The 18,488-nt window shown below is 45.7% G+C and overlaps 1 protein-coding gene and 1 long non-coding RNA gene across 2 annotated transcripts; one reads left to right on the forward strand and one right to left on the reverse strand.

Moving 5' to 3' along the window:
* Positions 1-56: 56 nt before the first annotated feature.
* LOC105918879 (XK-related protein 8) lies at positions 57-10,030 on the forward strand. Its single transcript, XM_012854047.3, has 3 exons — positions 57-1,384; positions 2,881-3,089; positions 6,654-10,030. The coding sequence occupies exons 1-3, from the start codon at positions 1,098-1,100 to the stop codon at positions 7,406-7,408; spliced, it is 1,251 nt and encodes a 416-aa protein (XP_012709501.2). The 5' UTR covers positions 57-1,097; the 3' UTR covers positions 7,409-10,030.
* LOC118565369 lies at positions 9,879-18,468 on the reverse strand. The gene is made up of 3 exons (XR_004932348.1): positions 18,102-18,468; positions 10,087-10,191; positions 9,879-9,999 (listed from the first exon to the last, which is right to left on the reverse strand). It is a non-coding gene; the product is annotated as an uncharacterized LOC118565369 (long non-coding RNA).
* Positions 18,469-18,488: the final 20 nt, after the last annotated feature.

Genomic DNA, 18,488 nt, shown 5'->3' on the forward strand with positions numbered 1-18,488 from the left:
CCGGTTTGACTCGTTCTGACCCGTTCTGACCCGTTCTGACCCGGTCTGACCCGGTCTGACCCAGTCTGACCCGGTCTGACCCAGTCTGATCCATCTGACCCGGTCTGACCCGTTCTGATCCATCTGACCCGTTCTGACCCGGTCTGACCCAGTCTGACCCGTTCTGATCCGTTCTGACCCGGTTCTCCCACTGAGGTCCAGAGGAGCCTCAGTTTCCTCCTCATTAAGGTGAAGCTCAGGTCCTGCGTTCATCATCCTCTCTGCGGGGAACCAGCCTGGAAATAAAAGTTCTGTTCAACACTAGATGGTGCCGTCTGGTTCTGGTCGGTTTTTCCTGAAGCTTCTGCTCCGGTGCTGATGTTCCCAGACAGAACCGGGACTGGGTCGGACATCGGTCCCGTGTTCTGACTGGCTTTTCTACCTCCATCCATCTGTTCCCAGGGACCTCCGGGAGCTTTAAGGACTTCAAAACACCCGGCGGCACCAGAACCAGTTCTGGTTCTGGACTAGAACTCCTCTCCCTTTAGTTCTGGAGAGGAGTAGCAGGGTTCTCCAGAACCCTAACCCCGCCAGCTACCTCAGACCTCAGGACAGTTCTGGTTCTGCAGGCTTGTCTCTTGGTTCTGTCTGTGATTTCCCTCCATGAACTGAACTGCCTCAGCAGACCTAACAGCTTCCTGGATGTTAGACGTTTATTTATCGCTGTCAGTATTTTTACACGTCGGGACACTTTAAGGACGGATTTCTGCTGCTTCTGTCCATGTTTAATGTAGCTTTGTTCCTCTGCTGGTCCTCCACAGCTCCTCCTCAACTCCTCCTCAGCTCCTCCTGCTGGAGCTTCATGGTGGACCTCCCTGCTGGTCCTGTTTACCTCTCTGTGTTCTGATTGGCTCTCTGCAGGAAATTCTCTGTTACATTCATGTTTTACAGCCGCTGAACGTGTTCCAGCTCTTCTGGCGCTCAGCAGAGGTGGAGCTTCCCCTTTAAGGGATCCTCCCCACCCTGTGGGTGGAGTTTCTGGTGAACTTCAGCTCTTTCGGTTTTGGTACTTAAGAAGCCGTCAGCTGCAGTAATGTAGGCGCCCTGGAGCTATCAGGATGTTTAGGTTCGCTCCGATGGACTGTCTCTTCACCTCAGCAGGTCTGCCTCTCTTTCTGCTGGACATAGTCCTGGACGTCTGGGCTGCTGTGGACCTTTATCAGGAGGGGGCCTACCTGTGCCTAGGTGTGCTGCTGGTGCTCCTGATTGGCTCCTCGGTGCTCGCCCAGCTCTACAGCTGGCTGTGGTATAAATATGACAAGTTTGAGGTTCACACCAAAGTTGAAGATAAAGCAAAGACCTGGCTGGGCACGCTGCACCTGTTCCAGCTGGGGATCTACATCAGGTGAGTCCAAAGTTCCTCCGACTCTCCAGTTTCAGTCGGTTTGTCCAATCAGAGGCTGGGATGGTTTATCTTTGCTGCCCGTTTCTGTGAATCGCTTCCCTGACAGGAAATCCTGCTCTGGTTAAAAAGATGGAGGACAGTTAAAAAACAGGCAAAGACCTTTTAGTTTGTTCTATTTATGCCTTTATTAAAACACGGGAATTATTAAAAATGGCACAAAATAAATGTTTTAAAAAATCTAGAACCTTTAAAATATGTATTTTTATAGTTCTGAATGTTTTTACATGTAAAAAAAAAAAAGCTGATCGTAAATGTAAGGATGTTTTTGTTTCCATATTTTAGATTCAAACATTAAATAAATACAGTTATACAGATAGTTTTGCACGTGGGACAAATCTGCAAAGTACTGATCTGTCTTATTTTGTAAAGTTTTAATTCTGTAAAGATAAAAAGTTCTTTTTGTGTTTTGTTTTTATATAGAAATGAAACGGTGAAATTTCAAAAGATAAAAGACATTGCAGGAAAATCATTTCTATTTTTTAATTTACCAACAGGATGAGAAAAATGATCTAAACTCTCATCCATAAATAATAAATAATAATGTTTATTAGCGTCAGTTTTCCAGGCCTCCTTACCATCACCCTCATCTTCAGCCCGGGACATGGACCGCAGCGCTCTAACACGCTTCCTGTCATTTTACTTCTATTGATCAGATTTAAAGAATCACTTTAAACCTGAACCTGTCAGGGGTAAGAATAACTTTGGGCTAAGTTAATCAGTTTTAAAAGTTTAAAGATAAACAGACTCTGGTTCCTGTGAAACAGCTTAGCTGAAGTAAAATAGCTGAAAACCGTGTTAAAAGTTGGTCAGAAGTAATCTGAAGGTAAAAGACTAAAGCCGGAGGGTTTAAAGCTATAAAACAGTCAGAAAAGCTTCACAGGAACGCAGACATGTCCTGACAAAGGTCCGATCAGTCAGCAGAACGTTGGTATTAAATGAGAAACAAAGGAGATATAAAATGTCTTTTGAGATGTTTAAAGTTTGAATGGCGTCTCCAGCTTCAGTCGTAGGTTCAGAAGAGTTTCAATGAGAGGAAAAAGTGTAAAAATGTATAAAGGATCAAAGCTAAAAGCAGCAACAGGAAATTCCTGGAAGAACATGTTAAAGTTAAGTGTAGCTGAGCGGCAGAATAATAATGATTAATAAATAAAAACAGGAAAATCACCCGTGGGAACGATGACTCGCCGTTCTCACGGTTCTTTCCTCATCCTGTCATCCGCTGCGGGTTCATCAGGTGCTGCGGCGCTCGGTCACGTCTCCAGCCTATCAGATGTTTCATCTGTTGCATCATCCAGGAAGTCCCTGCTAGAGGAAACGTAGCGACCAGGACCAGGTTCCAGGCGCTGGTGGAGAACCTGTCTCAGTTCTGCAGGCCTGATGTTTATGGACGCCTGTGCTGGAGCGTGTGATTCAGCTGCTTCCTGGTTTTATTTCAGACACGCAGCCGTCCTGGAGAGCTCTCCCAGCCTGTGCAGATGCTGTAGAGGAACTTGTGGATATTCTGAAGACGGAGAAGATCCGGGCGTGTACCTGAACCACGACCTGAGCATGCTGCGGCTCTTCGAGACCTTCTCAGAGAGCGCTCCTCAGATCGTCCTCATGCTCTCCATCATCATGCGGACAGGAAAGCCGGATCCCATCACAGGTTGGCATTTCTTCTAATCTTCGCCGTCGGCAGTAATAACTCCTTTTCTGCTCCTCTGGGCTTTGGGGCGTAGTGGAAGCGTTCTTTCAGAGATGTTTAATCAGCTGCTCCAGGTTACGCATCACAACAAAAATGAAGAAGAACCTCAACAGCAAAGAATCCGACAGCAGCTGATAAAAAGGTTCAGAAATTGATCCACAGAAAAAGAGGAATGGAGGTTCCTCAGACGGAACAAGGACAACAGAACCAGAGTCCAGCTGTGTCTGGACTCTGGTTCTGGCATGATTCTGAGTCAGAGCCAGAACTTTCTGCTGGGCCTGTCTGGGTTTCCCTCCCGGCTCTGCTGCCCTGGTCTGGATAACTTTAATAACCTAAATGCTCCACAGTTCTCTGCTCCAACCTGAACCTTTGAGTCCAGAAGCTGTGCTTGGATAAGAAAACGATGGATGGACACCTGGAGCGTCTCTTAAAGACCGTCCGTCCGTTCATCTTCTTCCGCTTATCCGGGGTCGGGTCGCGGGGGCAGCAGCTTCAGTAGGGAGGTCCAGACGTCCCTCTCTCCAGCCACTTGGCCAGCTCCTCAGGAGGAATCCCAAGGTGTTCCCAGCAGAGAGACATAGTCCCTCCAGCGTGTCCTGGGTCTTCCCCTGGGCCTCCTCCCGGTGGGACGTGCCCGGAACACCTCACCAGGGAGGCGTCCAGGAGGCATCCTGACCAGATGCCCGAGCCACCTCAACTGGCTCCTCTCGACGTGGAGGAGCAGCGGCTCTACTCTGAGTCCTCCCCGGATGACTGAGCTCCTCACCCTATCTCTAAGGGAGAGCCCAGACACACTACGGAGAAAACTCATTTCAGCCGCTTGGATCCGGGATCTCGTTCTTTCGGTCACGACCCAAAGCTCGTGACCATAGATGAGGGTAGGAACGTAGATCGACCGGTAAATCGAGAGCTTCGCCTTTTGGCTCAGCTCTCTCTTCACCACAACGGATCGGTACAGCGCCCGCTTCACAGCAGACGCTGCACCAATCCACCTGTCGATCTCCCGCTCCATCTTACCCTCATTCGTGAACAAGACCCCAAGATACTTAAACTCCTCCACTAGGGGCAGCACATCCTCCCCAACCCGGAGAAGGCACTCTACCCTTTTCCGGTTCAAGACCATGGTCTCGGATTTGGAGGCACTGATTTTCATCCCGGCCGCTTCGCACTCGGCTGCGAACCGCTCCAGTGAGAGCTGTAGATCACGCCCTGATGAAGCCAATAGGACCACGTCATCCGCGAATAGCAGAGACGCAATCCTAAGGCCACCAAAACGGATCCCCTCAACACCTTGGCTGCGCCTAGAAATTCTGTCCATAAAAGTTATGAACAGAATCGGTGACAAAGGGCAACCTTGGCGGAGTCCAACTCTCACCGGAAACGAGTCCGACTTACTGCCGGCAATGCGGACCAGACTCTGACACCGGTCGTACAGAGACCTGACAGCCCTTATTAAAGGGTCCGGTACTCCATACTCCCGGAGTACCCCCCACAGGATCCCCCGGGGGACACGGTCGAATGCCTTCTCCAGATCCACAAAGCACATGTAGACTGGTTGGGCAAACTCCCATGCCCCCTCAAGAATCCTGCTGAGGGTATAGAGCTGGTCCAGTGTTCCACGGCCAGGACCAAAACCACACTGCTCTTCCTGAATCCCAGTTTTGATGGACCCTCCTTTCCAGAACCCCAGAATAGACCTTACCAGGGAGGCTTAAGAGTGTGATCCCTCTGTAGTTGGAACACACCCTCCGGTCCCCCTTTTTAAATAGGGGGACCACCACCCCAGTCTGCCAATCCAGGGGAATTGCCCCCGATGTCCACGCAATGTTGCAGAGCCGCGTTAACCAACACAGCCCCACAACATCCAGAGCCTTAAGGTACTCAGGGCGAATCTCATCCACCCCCGGGGCCTTGCCACCGAGGAGCTTTTTAACAACCTCAGCCCCAGAGATGGGAGAACCCGAACCAGAGTCCTCAGGCTCTGCTTCCTCAATGGAAGACGTGTTGGTGGGATTAAGGAGGTCTTCGAAGTATTCCGCCCACCAACGCACTACGTCCCGAGTCGAGGTCAGCAGCACACCACCCCCACTGTAAACAGTGTTGGTACTGCACTGCTTCCCCCTCCTGAGACGCCGGATAGTGGACCAGAATCGCTTCGAAGCCGTACGGAAGTCTTTCTCCATGGCCTCTCCGAACTCTTCCCACGCCCGAGTTTTTGCCTCGGCGACCAGCCGTGCCGCCCGCCGCTTCGACTGCCGGTACACATCAGCTGCTTCCGGAGTCCCACAGGCCAAAAAAGCCCGGTAGGACTCCTTCTTCAGCTTGACGGCTTCCCTCACCGCTGGTGTCCACCAGCGGGTTCGAGGGTTGCCGCCGCGACATGCACCGACAACCTTGCGGCCACAGCTCCGACTAGCCGCCTCAACAATAGAGGCGTGGAACATGGTCCATTCAGACTCAATGTCCCCCGCCTCCCTCGGGACGTGTTTAAAGTTCTCCCGGAGGTGGGAGTTAAAGCTCCGCCTCACAGGGGACTCTGCCAGACGTTCCCAGCAAACCCTCACAGTGCGTTTGGGCCTGCCCGGTCGGACCGGCTTCCTCCCCCACCATCGGAGCCAACTCACCACCAGGTAGTGGTCGGTGGAGAGCTCTGCCCCTCTCTTCACCCGAGTGTCCGCAGATCAGATGAAACGACAACAAAGTCGATCATTGAACTGCGGCCTAGGGTGTCCTGGTGCCAAGAGCACATATGGACACCCTTATGCTTGAACATGGTGTTTGTGATGGACAATCCATGACGAGCACAGAAGTCCAACAACAAAACACCACTCGAGTTCAGATCAGGTGGGCCATTCCTCCCAACCACGCCCCTCCAGGTCCCACTGTCATTGCCCACGTGAGCGTTGAAGTCCCCCAGCAAAACGAGGGAGTCCCCAGGAGGGGCACTCTCCAGTACCCCTCCTGGGGACTCCAAAAAGGGTGGATAATCTGAACTGCTGTTTGGTGCATAAGCGCAAACAACAGTCAGAACCCGTCCCCCCACACGTATGTGGAGGGAGGCCACCCTCTCGTTCACCGGGGAGAACCCCAACGTGCAGGCACCGAGATGAGGGGCAACAAGTATGCCCACCCCAGCTCGGCGCCTCTCACCATGGGCAACTCCAGAGTGGAAGAATGTCCAGCCCCTCTCAAGGAGACTGGTTCCGGAGCCAGAGCGGTGAGTCGAGGTGAGTCCTACTATCTCTAGTCGGAACCTCTCAACCTCGCGCACGAGCTTAGGCTCCTTCCCCACCAGAGAGGTGACAATCCACGTCCCAAGAGCCAGCTTCTGCAGCCGAGGATCTGATGTTTTATTGTCATATAACCATAACACCTACAGCTGCACACCTACAGCTGTAGGCGTGCAGCTGCAGGTGTGCAGATGGTCCTCAGGTGAACGCAGACAGCAGCAGTCGGTCTGCAGACGTGAAGCGCTGAGAAGAAGCAGAACGTTGACCGTCTCCTGTCGTCTCTCTTCCTCCTCAGTGCTGAAGATGTTGGGCTCGCTGTCGGCCGTCGCCTTCTGCGTCACCACCCACCACCGCTGCCTGCGCTCCTTCCTGCCAGAGAAGAAGAACCAGAAGCCCGTCTCGTCCATCGTCTACTTCCTCTGGAACCTGCTGCTGCTGTCGTCCCGCATCGTGGCCCTGGCCCTCTTCGCCTCCGTGGAGCCCTGCTTCATCTTCACCCACTTCTTCTGCTCCTGGCTGGTGTTCTTCTTCTTCGCCTGGCGCTCCAACACAGACTTCATGGAGACGCCGGCGGGGGAGTGGCTGTACCGGGCCACCCTGGGCCTCATCTGGTACTTTAACTGGTTCAACGCGGTGGATGGGAAGACGAGGAACCAGTCGGTGGCGTACCACGCCTGCATGCTGCTGGACGTGTCCGTCCTCTGCGGCGTGTGGTACTGGAGGATGAGCTCAGATCCTCCTCACCACGAACTCTCCTGTCTGCAGGCGGCCATCATCGCCAGCGCCGTGGTGGCGGTTTACGTCTTGGGCTTGGTCTGTAGGATCATTTATTACCTGTTCTTCCATCCAAAGCTGTACAAACAGGACCTGACAGGTAATGAGCCTCATGCAGATCAGGTGGACTTTGGTCCCGGAGCTCCTGTTCAGAACGGAGGCGTCACATTTCGCTCGCTGCAAAGTGGGCCGAGCCAACCGGCTCCTTGCAACAAGAGGATGGAGAAACTGGCTGAGAACTTTTACTCCAGGTCGTCTGATGATGTTGTCGTCTGAATCCTGCAGCTTCTGGAGCTGCTGCGGCAAAAACATGAAGAAGAAGACTTTATTAAACCCTTAAAGCTCAGAGACCCGTCCAGAACCGGGGACCAGATGCTCCTTTAAATCTGACAAAGAATGTAAAATGCTGCCTTTTTTAGTTCAGGCCCGTCAGGTTCTAGATTGATGGTGTGGCTGTCTGGGGGAACATCTGGGTTCCTGGTTCCTCACATTAGAGCAGAGTTCTTCTTCACAGCCAGAACCAAAGCCCGGCCACAGACGGGTCGTGGTGCTCCGCCCGCCAGGCCCGCCAGTACCAGCTGAAACAATAACTGTTCATCTGGGTTGTTTCTACTCGGCATCATAAATCAGCCTTTATTTCCGTCCATCTCCCTCGGGTTCTGGACCCGGTTCAGAGCGCAGAGAGAATCCTCTCCAGAACATCCCACAGAGTCTCAGTGGGATTAAAGCACAGAGAGAGCAGCATGTCTGATGCTTCCTGGTGTTCTGACCCGGCAGGAGGCCCGCTGCAGAACCTCCAGCGGGTCGCCCGGAGGGACCTCGGATCAGAACCGAATTAGGCCTCACCAGTCCGGTCTTCCAGGCAAACTAAAGCCAGTTTGCAGTTAATTTCTCTTTTTGGTCCTTTATACGAGCTGCAGAGAAGTTCTGACGGTGCGGCCCGGAGTTCTGGTGCCGCGTTGATTTCAGGCTGTCGGGTTCTCTGCCGCTGCGGTCCTTCAGAAAAATGTTTGCAGCAGGATTCCTGTGAAAACGATCGGCCAGCAGGATTCCTGTTTTATCGGCTTCAGTCCGACTGGTTCTGTGGTTTAACGGACAGGAGGCGTGGCCGCGCCAGCCGGTTCCGCCTCAGCGGTTCCGCTTCAGGCCTAGAAGAACCGACGTGGAATTAATTTTTTTGTCTTTTTTCCACATGTAGATAGTTTTAGAAACATTTAATATTAAATAATTTTGTTTCCTTCTTGTCAGATTTAGTGACACGGATAAAAATCTGAGTTTGTAAGAATAAGCTTCTCTCTCTAGGCGTGACGCTCCTGGGATGTTCTGAGTTCAGGTCCGTCTGGCACCTCCGGTTCTGCCTTTAGTTCCCACTGAGCTTCACAGGAACCAGTTCATCAAATTTAACTCTTTATTTATTGTCTAATATGAACGCAGCAGAAATAAAGATACAGATCAGGGGTTTTTTCTGAACAGTTCTTGATTTGGATTTAAATAATTATTTAAATCTATTTAATTTTATTATTTGAATAGATACATTTATCTATTTGTTTTATTTTTATATTATTATTATTATTATAAGTCTATTGGTGCCTTCTTTGTATTCGGGTCGACATTCCAGGTCCTCTGGTGGGAATTAGGGCTGCACGGTTTAAGGAAAATATTTAACCACTATTCCTGAAAATGGCAGTAAGACTAAAGGCCCACATCTTTATTCATTTTTATCGCTGAAGTGCGATTCGTTAGCAGCGAGTTGCTGTTGCAACCATGTCACAGACGAGCAACGACAGGAAGGAAGGATTAAAGGCAACTTCATAAAGTTAAAGACATCAACCTAAAGCATAAAATCTATAAAACATGGAAACTGGAGCTAAAGCTGAAGTTAAATTGCAGAACTTGACAGCGACGTCTTGTTTTCTTACGCGTGTGTCAGCGTGGGGCTCGGCCCGATCTGTTACTGACATCCAGAGCATGAATCCATGATGCTTAAATTTAATTTCCTACGTCAGAGCCGCCGTCTGCAGCTGGAATATTGGTCGGCGGTCGGTGGGGAGTCCAGCGTCTCAGACATCAGATCAGCTTAGTTTACATCAGAGTAACAATACAAACCACAGCCATTTTTTATTATTTCAAACATGAAAAGAAAATCAAAGCAAATTTAAATCCCGACACGTTTTTTAGTACCAAAAGCAACTATTTTGAAAATTAATATTGCGCCATTTTGTTTTATTTATTGAGGCTTCTTCTCTCCAGATCCCTGAAACTTGTGTGTCTGACAGTTTCTACTTTAAAGAAATAACAGTCAAAACTGATTTTCTCTTTAAAACATTAAAATAAGCGTCATTTCTGGATATGCTGCTGCTGCTCACATTTGGGAATAATTCTGTTTATTAGAGCAAAGAATGTCAATCTGGCAACATTTCAGCAGAACCCAGGCTCGTCAGCAGAGCAGGCGGTTCTGAAACCCGGACACGCGCTCCGGTTCTAACCTGGAACAGATTTTCTAGTAAACTGCAGACGGTGCATCAACACCCATGCTGTTAGTTTTACTTATAGGACAAAAATAGCCTAAATTTATATTTTTCATGCTCAATAGGAAAAATAGGCTGGTTCTGACCTCTGGCTGGATCAACTGGGAAATCTGAAAATTAGAGTTTGAAGCGTGGAATATTTTAAGATTAGGTCTAGGAACCTAAGGGGTCTGTGTTCTGTAGAACTGAGAGCTGCTTTGGTTCAGACTGGTGCCATGACCCGTCAGGTCCAAACGGTCCCGGTGCCTTACAATCCCGGCTGCAGAGCCATCCTTGCTGTTCAAGCTGTTTGGATTTACTGGTTCAGGTTTTCAATGTTGAACAATTTTTACAGAATTCCTGTAAGAATAAAATCTTACTTTGTAAAACATTTCTGGACTTTTGGTTGTTTCTGATCAGTTCTGCAGAATAAAACCGTCTGCCCACCTTTTAGATCCAGGATGGAACTGAGCGACTGTTGATCAGAGAAGCAGGAGGACCATGGTGGCTCTGGAGGAGCTGCAGAGACCAGCAGCTCAGGTGTCCACAGGACTTCATAAATTATGCATGAATGAAAGAATGACGAGAAGAAACCCTGTTAGGAGTTTAGCTACAAGCCACATAGAAGACACAACAAAGATCTTTAGTGTCATTGCAGCATCCAATGAAAGTTCTGCATCTACCCCGTGCCTCAGGGAGCAGAAGGCTGCCCCTGCGTGGCCCCCGGGGGCCGTTCTGGGGCTGAGGGTCTAAACGCCCTCTTACCACGCCGAGAAAATCAAACTGCGTGACACAAGGAGTTCCCAAAAGTTTTTACAGCAACAGATAATGTGTTTTAAATGTACTTATGTATTAGAGACAAAGAGATTAAAGATAAAAGAGTCTGGAACGCCAAACCACAATCCACACCGCAGCAACAGAAAAAAGGAAGTGACTCAATTTCGCCTTACGCAAACAGGAAGTCAACATACGTCAATGACCCAATTAAAGTCAATAGGAGAGCTAGTAGTTGTGTTTCATGCTACACGACTGTCTCAGAAAATTAGAATATTGTGATAAAGTTCTTTATTTTCTGTAATGCAATTAAAAAACATGAAATGTCATACATTCTGGATTCATTACAAATCAACTGAAATATTGCAAGAATTTTATTGTTTTAATATCGCTGATTATGGCTTGCAATATTTCAGTTGATTTGTAATGAATCCAGAATGTATGACATTTCATGTTTTTTAATTGCATTACAGAAAATAAAGAACTTTATCACAATATTCTAATTTTCTGAGACAGTCCTGTATATTGTTTAACGACAGAACCAGTTTAGGTCACTTTCCAGGGTCACTTCAAGGGATGCGTAACATCAGGGGCTTCAGCTCAGACCTGTAATTCCTCCTGTTCCCTCTAAATAAGCCCTTTATAGTTTTTGTTTATCCATTTTTTCCACTGTTTATTCCTCGTGCGCAGCGCACCAATGGGGGTAAAATCCACCCACCTCACTGCCTCAATCTGGTAGCATTAAGTGTAATTATGTTGGTACCAGACATTACCAAAACAAGTTAGTTTTTTTTTCTACAGTCACTTAGGAAGCAGTGAGGCGCAAAACTTAAAAAGATGCACCTATGCTCATCAATCCTGGGGTTGCAATGCATAAAAAGTGATATATTTCCTATAGGATTCCACCTTTAAGATTATTAGTGGGCTGAAAGCGAAGCAGAAAGTCATTATTCTGACCACAAACAAAACATGTTCGGAGAACAACTTCAAACTCAGTCTTCAGCTGGGTAATTACGCACCAGAGCGCCCTGCGCCATAGAGGAGATTTATCTGGTCAGGGTGGAGACTGAGATGAGAAACCTGTCGCTGTGAAAGGTGATGATGATGATTATATCTTATCTTATCTTATCTTATAAAGCTGAAAAGAGGGAAACATCAGCAGCTGGATCAGCGTAAAGACGCAGCATGAACCTGATAATCAAGATTGTGCCTTTTACCAACTATAATATTTTCTTATTAGAATAGAATTCAACTCTATTGTCATTGCACTGTCACAAGTACAATGCAATGAAATGTTTGCGGTAAGGCGTATTGCGTCACTTCCTGTTGTTGCTGTGTGAACGACGGAGCTTTGCTCCAGGCTCTCTCGCTTTTTATCTTTAAACCTCTTTGCTGTAACATCTGTTTCCAAACATAAGCACTTTTAAAACATTGTCTGTGGCTGCTCATCACGTTTGGGAACTCCTCGTGTTTCACACGGTTTGTTCTTTGGCGTGATAATAGGGCGTTAGCCTAGCTTTAGCCTAGCGTTAGCCTAGCGCTAGCCAAGCCTTAGCCTCATAATGGCTTCTCCGGCTCTGACTAAGTCTCCTATCTGCTGCTCTCTGTGTCAGATGTTCAGTTATTCCTCTGCCTCCTTTAGTGATGATGGTACATGTAATAAATGTAGTGTTTTTGTAGCTTTGGAGGCGAGGGTGTCAGAATTGGAGACCCGGCTCCGTGCTGTTGAAAAACCAGCTGATAGCCGCTCTTTTGCTAGCGCGGAGCCGCATAGAGTAACTTCACGTAGCGAACCTAAAGCAGTAGCACCCGAGCAGCCTGGTAACCAGACTGGCTGGGTGACAGTTCGTAGGAAGCATAGCTCTAGATTACAGACCCCAGATCACCACCAACCCATCTGCGTTTCTAATAAATTTTCCCCTCTGAGCGACAATCTCGCCGAGGAGCCGACCTTAATTATTGGCAGCTCCATAATGAGAAATGTGGCACTAAAGAAACCAGGGACCATAGTTAAATGCCTACCAGGGGCCAGAACAGGCGACATAGAATCCTACCTAAAACTACTGGCTAAGGATAAGCGTAAATACCGCAAAATTGTTATTCACGCTGGCGGTAATGACACCCGGTCACGCCGATCAGAGGTCACCAAAGTTGGTGTTGCTTCGGTTTGTGAGTTTGCTAAAACTATGTCGGACTCTGTAATTTTCTCTGGTCCCCTGCCTGATCTGACCAGTGATGACATGTTTAGCCGCATGTCATCATTCAACCGCTGGTTGTCTAGGTGGTGTCCAGAAAACGACGTGGGCTACATTGATAACTGGAGAACTTTCTGGGGAAAACCTGGTCTGATCCGGAGAGACGGCATCCATCCTACTTTGGATGGTGCAGCTCTTCTTTCTAGGAATCTGGCCGGATTTATTAGTTCTCCTAAATGCTGACAACCCAGGGTCCAGACCAGGAAGCAGAGCCGTAGTTTAACACACCTCTCTGCAGCTTCTGTACTGTTACCCACCCATTACCCTATTGAGACGGTGTCTTTCCCACGGCCAAAACTTAACAGATCAAAAACTGGTCTAAAAGGAACAAATCATAAAAACCTAATAAAAATCAATATGGTTCACCTTGAACCTAAAAATAAAATAATAAAATGTGGTCTATTAAATATAAGGTCTCTCCCTCCAAAGACTTTGTTAGTTAATGAATTGATTTCTGATAATCAGATTGATTTGTTTTGTCTCACAGAAACCTGGCTACAAGAGGACTACGTTAGTATAAATGAGTCAACCCCCTCCAGTTATTCAAATTTCCACATTCCCAGATCTGTGGGAAGAGGAGGAGGAGTGGCAACTATCTTTCAGTCTGATTTATTAATTAGTCCCAGGCCAACTAATAATTACAGTTCTTTTGAACATTTAACCCTCAGTTTCCCTCATCCAAACTGCAAAGCAATAAAACCTCTTCTGTTTGTTGTTTTGTATCGTCCACCAGGCCCTTACACTCAGTTTTTGGATGAGTTGTCAGATTTCTTATCTGATTTGGTGTTAAATACTGATAAGGTTATTATAGTGGGTGATTTTAACATCCATGTTGACACTGAATGTGATAACCTTAGTGTAGCCTTTAAAACTATCCTAGATTCAATTGGTTTTGTTCAAAATGTGCATGAACCGACGCACTCTCGGCTCCATACTTTAGACCTTGTTCTGACATATGGCATTGATTGTGAAGAATTAACAGTATTCTCTCACAACCCTGTCCTGTCTGATCATTTTTTAATAACATTTGAGTTTAATCTAACTGAATTCTCCACTCCCAAAAGAGGGTTCCATTATAGTAGATTTTTATCGGATAATGCTGTATCAAAACTTAAAGAGTCTGTCCCCTTCTTAATATCCTCAGTATTGCAGAAATGCCCTGTAGATGGCAGCATTGCTGTTTCTTCCCATTCACAAATCGATACCTTTGCTAACAATCTGACTTCCTCATTGCGTTCTGCATTAGACAATGTAGCTCCCTTGAAAAAGAAGGTGATTATTCACAGGAAGCTGGCTCCTTGGTTTAATTCAGAGCTGCGTTCCTTGAAGCACAATGTTAGGAAATTGGAGAGAAAATGGCGCTCTACACACCAAGAGGAATCCTACTTAATCTGGAGGGACAGACTATTGTTGTATAACAAGACCCTCCGCAGAGTTAGAGTAGCATATTTTTCATCATTAATTGAAGAGAATAAAAATAATCCTAGATTTCTCTTTAGTACAGTTGCCAAACTTACCCAGAGCCACAGCTCTGTTGATCCATCCATTCCCTTAGCTCTTAGTAGTAATGATTTTATGGGATTCTTCATAAATAAAATTGATGCCATTAAAAATAAAATAATTGGCATCCTCCCAAACATGATTACCTCGTCCTCAGTAAGTGAGGCAGCATTGGAGGAATCCTTAGAACCTGCGCAGTGTCTGAACTGTTTAAAAGCAGTAGAGCTTTCTGAGCTATCTAAAATTTTAGCTTCATCTAAACCTTCTACCTGTATGTTAGACCCAATCCCAACCAAGTTGTTTAAGGAGATATTCCCTTTGATCAGTGGCACTATTTTAGACATGATTAATCTATCCTTAGTAAATGGATATGTACCACAGGTTTTGAAAGTAGCTGTTATTAAACCTTTACTTAAGAAACCTTCTCTTGATCAAGATGAGTTAGTAAATTACAGACCTATATCTAATCTTCTTTTCTTATCTAAAATTCTTGAGAAAGTAGTTGCTAATCAACTTTGTGAACATTTACAAAGTAATGACCTACTTGAGGAGTTTCAGTCAGGCTTCAGAGCTCATCATAGCACTGAAACAGCTCTGGTGAAGGTCACTAATGATATTCTCATGGCCTCAGATAATGGACTTGTGTCTATACTTGTCCTGTTAGATCTCAGTGCTGCATTTGATACAGTTGATCACAATATTCTCCTACAAAGACTTGAACATACTGTAGGGATTAAGGGGAAAGCATTAGGCTGGTTTAAATCTTATCTGTCAGACAGATTCCAATTTGTTCATGTTAATAATAAATCTTCCTCAAACTCTAGGGTCACCTGTGGAGTACCACAGGGTTCAGTCCTTGGACCAATTCTCTTTACTATATATATGCTTCCAATTGGCAAAATTATCAGACAGCATGGGATTAATTTCCACTGTTATGCTGATGATACTCAGCTATATTTATCCATAAATCCTGATGAATCCAATCAATTACTTCGACTGCAGTCATGTCTTGATGACATCAAAAGCTGGATGACTTTAAATTTCCTGCATCTAAATTCTGACAAGACCGAAGTTTTAATCTTTGGGCCAGAGTCCTCAAAAAATAAACTTCTTAACCAATCACTTAATCTGGGTGGCATTAACCTGGCCTCTGGTAATAAAGTAAAAAATCTTGGTGTTATTTTTGACCAAGACATGTCATTTAAATCCCATATTAAACAGGTTTCCAGAGTTTCCTTTTTTCACCTCCGGAATATCGCCAAAATTAGAAACATTCTGTCCAGGAGTGATGCTGAAAAACTGGTCCATGCATTTGTTACTTCAAGGCTGGACTATTGTAATTCTTTACTATCAGGAAGTCCACAAAATGCAGTTCAAAGCCTTCAGCTGATCCAAAATGCTGCAGCAAGAGTTCTGATGAAAATCAACAAGAGGGATCATATTTCTCCAATTTTAGCTTCCCTTCATTGGCTTCCTGTTAAATCAAGAATAGAATTTAAAATTCTTCTTCTAACGTATAAAGCCCTTAATAATCAAGCTCCATCATATATCAGAGCTCTGATTACCCCGTGTGTTCCTAACAGAGCACTTCGCTCTCAGACTGCAGGTCTGCTGGTGGTTCCTAGAGTCTCTAAAAGTAGAATGGGAGGCAGATCCTTTAGCTATCAGGCTCCTCTCCTGTGGAACCAACTCCCAGTTTTGGTCCGTGAGGCAGACACCCTGTCTACTTTTAAGACTAGGCTTAAAACTTTTCTTTTTGACAAAAATTATAACTAGTGACTCATGTTACTCTCAGCTACCTTTATAGTTTTACTGCTATAGGCTTAGGTTACTGGAGTATATCAGGATCTAATTTTCTCACTATATTGAGTTCTACTGTTCTTCAATTATGCATTATGTGTTGTCATTTCTGCTTTAACTTTCTGTTCTCTCTCTTTTCTCTTCATAGTAGGTACACCTGGTCTGGCGTTCTGTTAACTTTGACATCATCCAGAGAAGACGACTCACCTGCTACTACCATCTAGTGTAGAACAGATTACTGGATCAATGTGTGCTTCTGTGCTTTTTTGTTTCTCTTGTTGTGTCTCTGTTCTGTCTTCTGTAACCCCAGTCGGTCGAGGCAGATGACCGTTCATACTGAGCCCGGTTCTGCCGGAGGTTTTTTTTCCCGTTAATGGGTGGTTTTTCTTCCCACTGTCGCTTCATGCTTGCTCAGTATGAGGGATTGCAGCAAAGCCATGTACAATGCAGATGACTCTCCCTGTGGCTCTACGGTTCCCCAGGAGTGAATGCTGCTTGTCGGGACTTTGATGCAATCAACTGGTTTCCTTATATAGGAAATTTTTGACCAATCTGTATAATCTGACCCAATCTGTATAATATGATTGAACTTGACTTTGTAAAGTGCCTTGAGATGACATGTTTCATGATTTGGCGCTATATAAATAAAATTGAATTGAATTGAATTGAAATGTGTTCTCTGCTTTTAACCCATCACCCTTGGGGAGCAGTGGGCTGCCATGTGTGGCGCCCGGGGAGCGTTCTGGGGTTAAGGGTCTTGCTCAGGGACCCAGAGTGCATGCACTGGGGTTTGAACCAGGTACTTGCATCCTTCTCTGAGTGCAAGCGCGCTGCTCTAACCACTAGGCCACGACCCCCCCGTTAATTAATATCAGAAAAAAAGATTGTGTTATGGTGGTTAACAACTTCTGTTTGCAAAGCAACCATATTTTCCTCTTTTTAAAAACTAATAATATTCTCAACTCAGCATTATTTATACAATCTAAAACCTAGTCATTCAAAACAGAATAAAAAATAAAGCCAGCAAAATGTAAAATAAAAAGCAGATCCACGAAAACAAACAATTAAATCATCAAAAAGCTAACATTTCAAACTGGGTTTTAAGAGAACATTAAACCCAGAAAGTGAAATGACCTGCCTGATATGTAAAGCTACTTGACTCCAGAGTTTTGTGCAACGACAGAGAAAGCGCGGTTACCTCTTTGTACTCTTTGTTTTTCGGATAACTATTAAAAACTGATCTGCAGACCTCAGCAAACGAGAGGGAGCGTGCAGATGAAGGAGGTCTGACACATACTGGAAAGAAAGGCCATGAAGACATTTAAAAAACAATAAAATAATTTTAAAATCAATCTGAAGGTGAACCAGTAGCCAATGAATTGCTGCTAAAACTGGAGAAATGTCTTATTTCCACAGATTTTAAATGTGCGTTAAAGTTAAAATTATCCTCTAGTCTTACTCTCAGGTCTGTAGCAGTCAGTGTCAGATTCTGACTTTAAGGTCAACACTGATGTTAAAGACAACATAAACTTTAGAGAAGTTTATGTTTAGAGCAACTATTTTCCTTTTTAGTGTCATAAAAGTCTGACTGTCTTCTGCCTAAACAGAAGGCTAAACGCTGGTTTATTATAACTGACTCCTGAGGGACGGAGTAAAGAGAGAAGAGGAAGAGGCCAAGCATGGAGCCTTGGGGCTTTCAGCATGAATGAGAATCTTTAATAAAATAAAAACAGCAGTTCTCCATTCTTTAAAAAGGAGTGTAATAATACCATCAACAATTTAAAACTACTTTATGACTTTATTCTGTAATATCTGTCCATGTGAACAGTTGTGTTTTTCTCTGTTTTAACCCACTAACTGAACAATAATGTGTTAACACTTCTCTTTCACTTCTTAACAAAGGTAATAAATATCTACTTCCATGTCTGGAAGTAGATAAAACTAACAACCAGTGAAAACTAACATAATCTCACTCTTAACTTTTGTTAAAAGTTTACAGGTCTGGTCTTGCTGCAGACATTATGACATGTCCTGGAGCCGCTTCTCTCTGAATACTTAGCAGCTCTGCCCTCTTTCTCTCAAAGAAACTAAAACGTTGATGTTAGGGGATGTTGGAGCTGGAAGTGGAACTACCTCTGTGTTTTCAGGAAGTCCCACACAGCGTGTAACCTTGTGACCCAGCATGGGGGTCAGAGCAGCTGACTGACGGTGGATCTGGTCAGGGTCACACTGCATGGACCTGAAGACTCAGGAGGGTTTCTGGGTGTCACGCTGGACGTTGAGCTGCTGGAGCTCCAGCTCACCACTTCCTGCACACTATGAACACACATGGATCTGAAAAAGTCTGGTTTACTGTGTACACTGGCTTCAGGGGACTTTTGTCCTATAAAAAGCAACTGAATTGAATTGTAACATTAAGTTAAGCAAATCATTTTAAATTGTACTTTGTTGCTCGGTGTCAGAAGCAGCAGCCACTCAGAGACACATTTATTCCCAATTCTATATCTAATTCATGAGAAA

This window comes from Fundulus heteroclitus, chromosome 13, assembly GCF_011125445.2.
Source record: "Fundulus heteroclitus isolate FHET01 chromosome 13, MU-UCD_Fhet_4.1, whole genome shotgun sequence".
In the NCBI taxonomy this organism is placed as follows: domain Eukaryota; kingdom Metazoa; phylum Chordata; class Actinopteri; order Cyprinodontiformes; family Fundulidae; genus Fundulus; species Fundulus heteroclitus.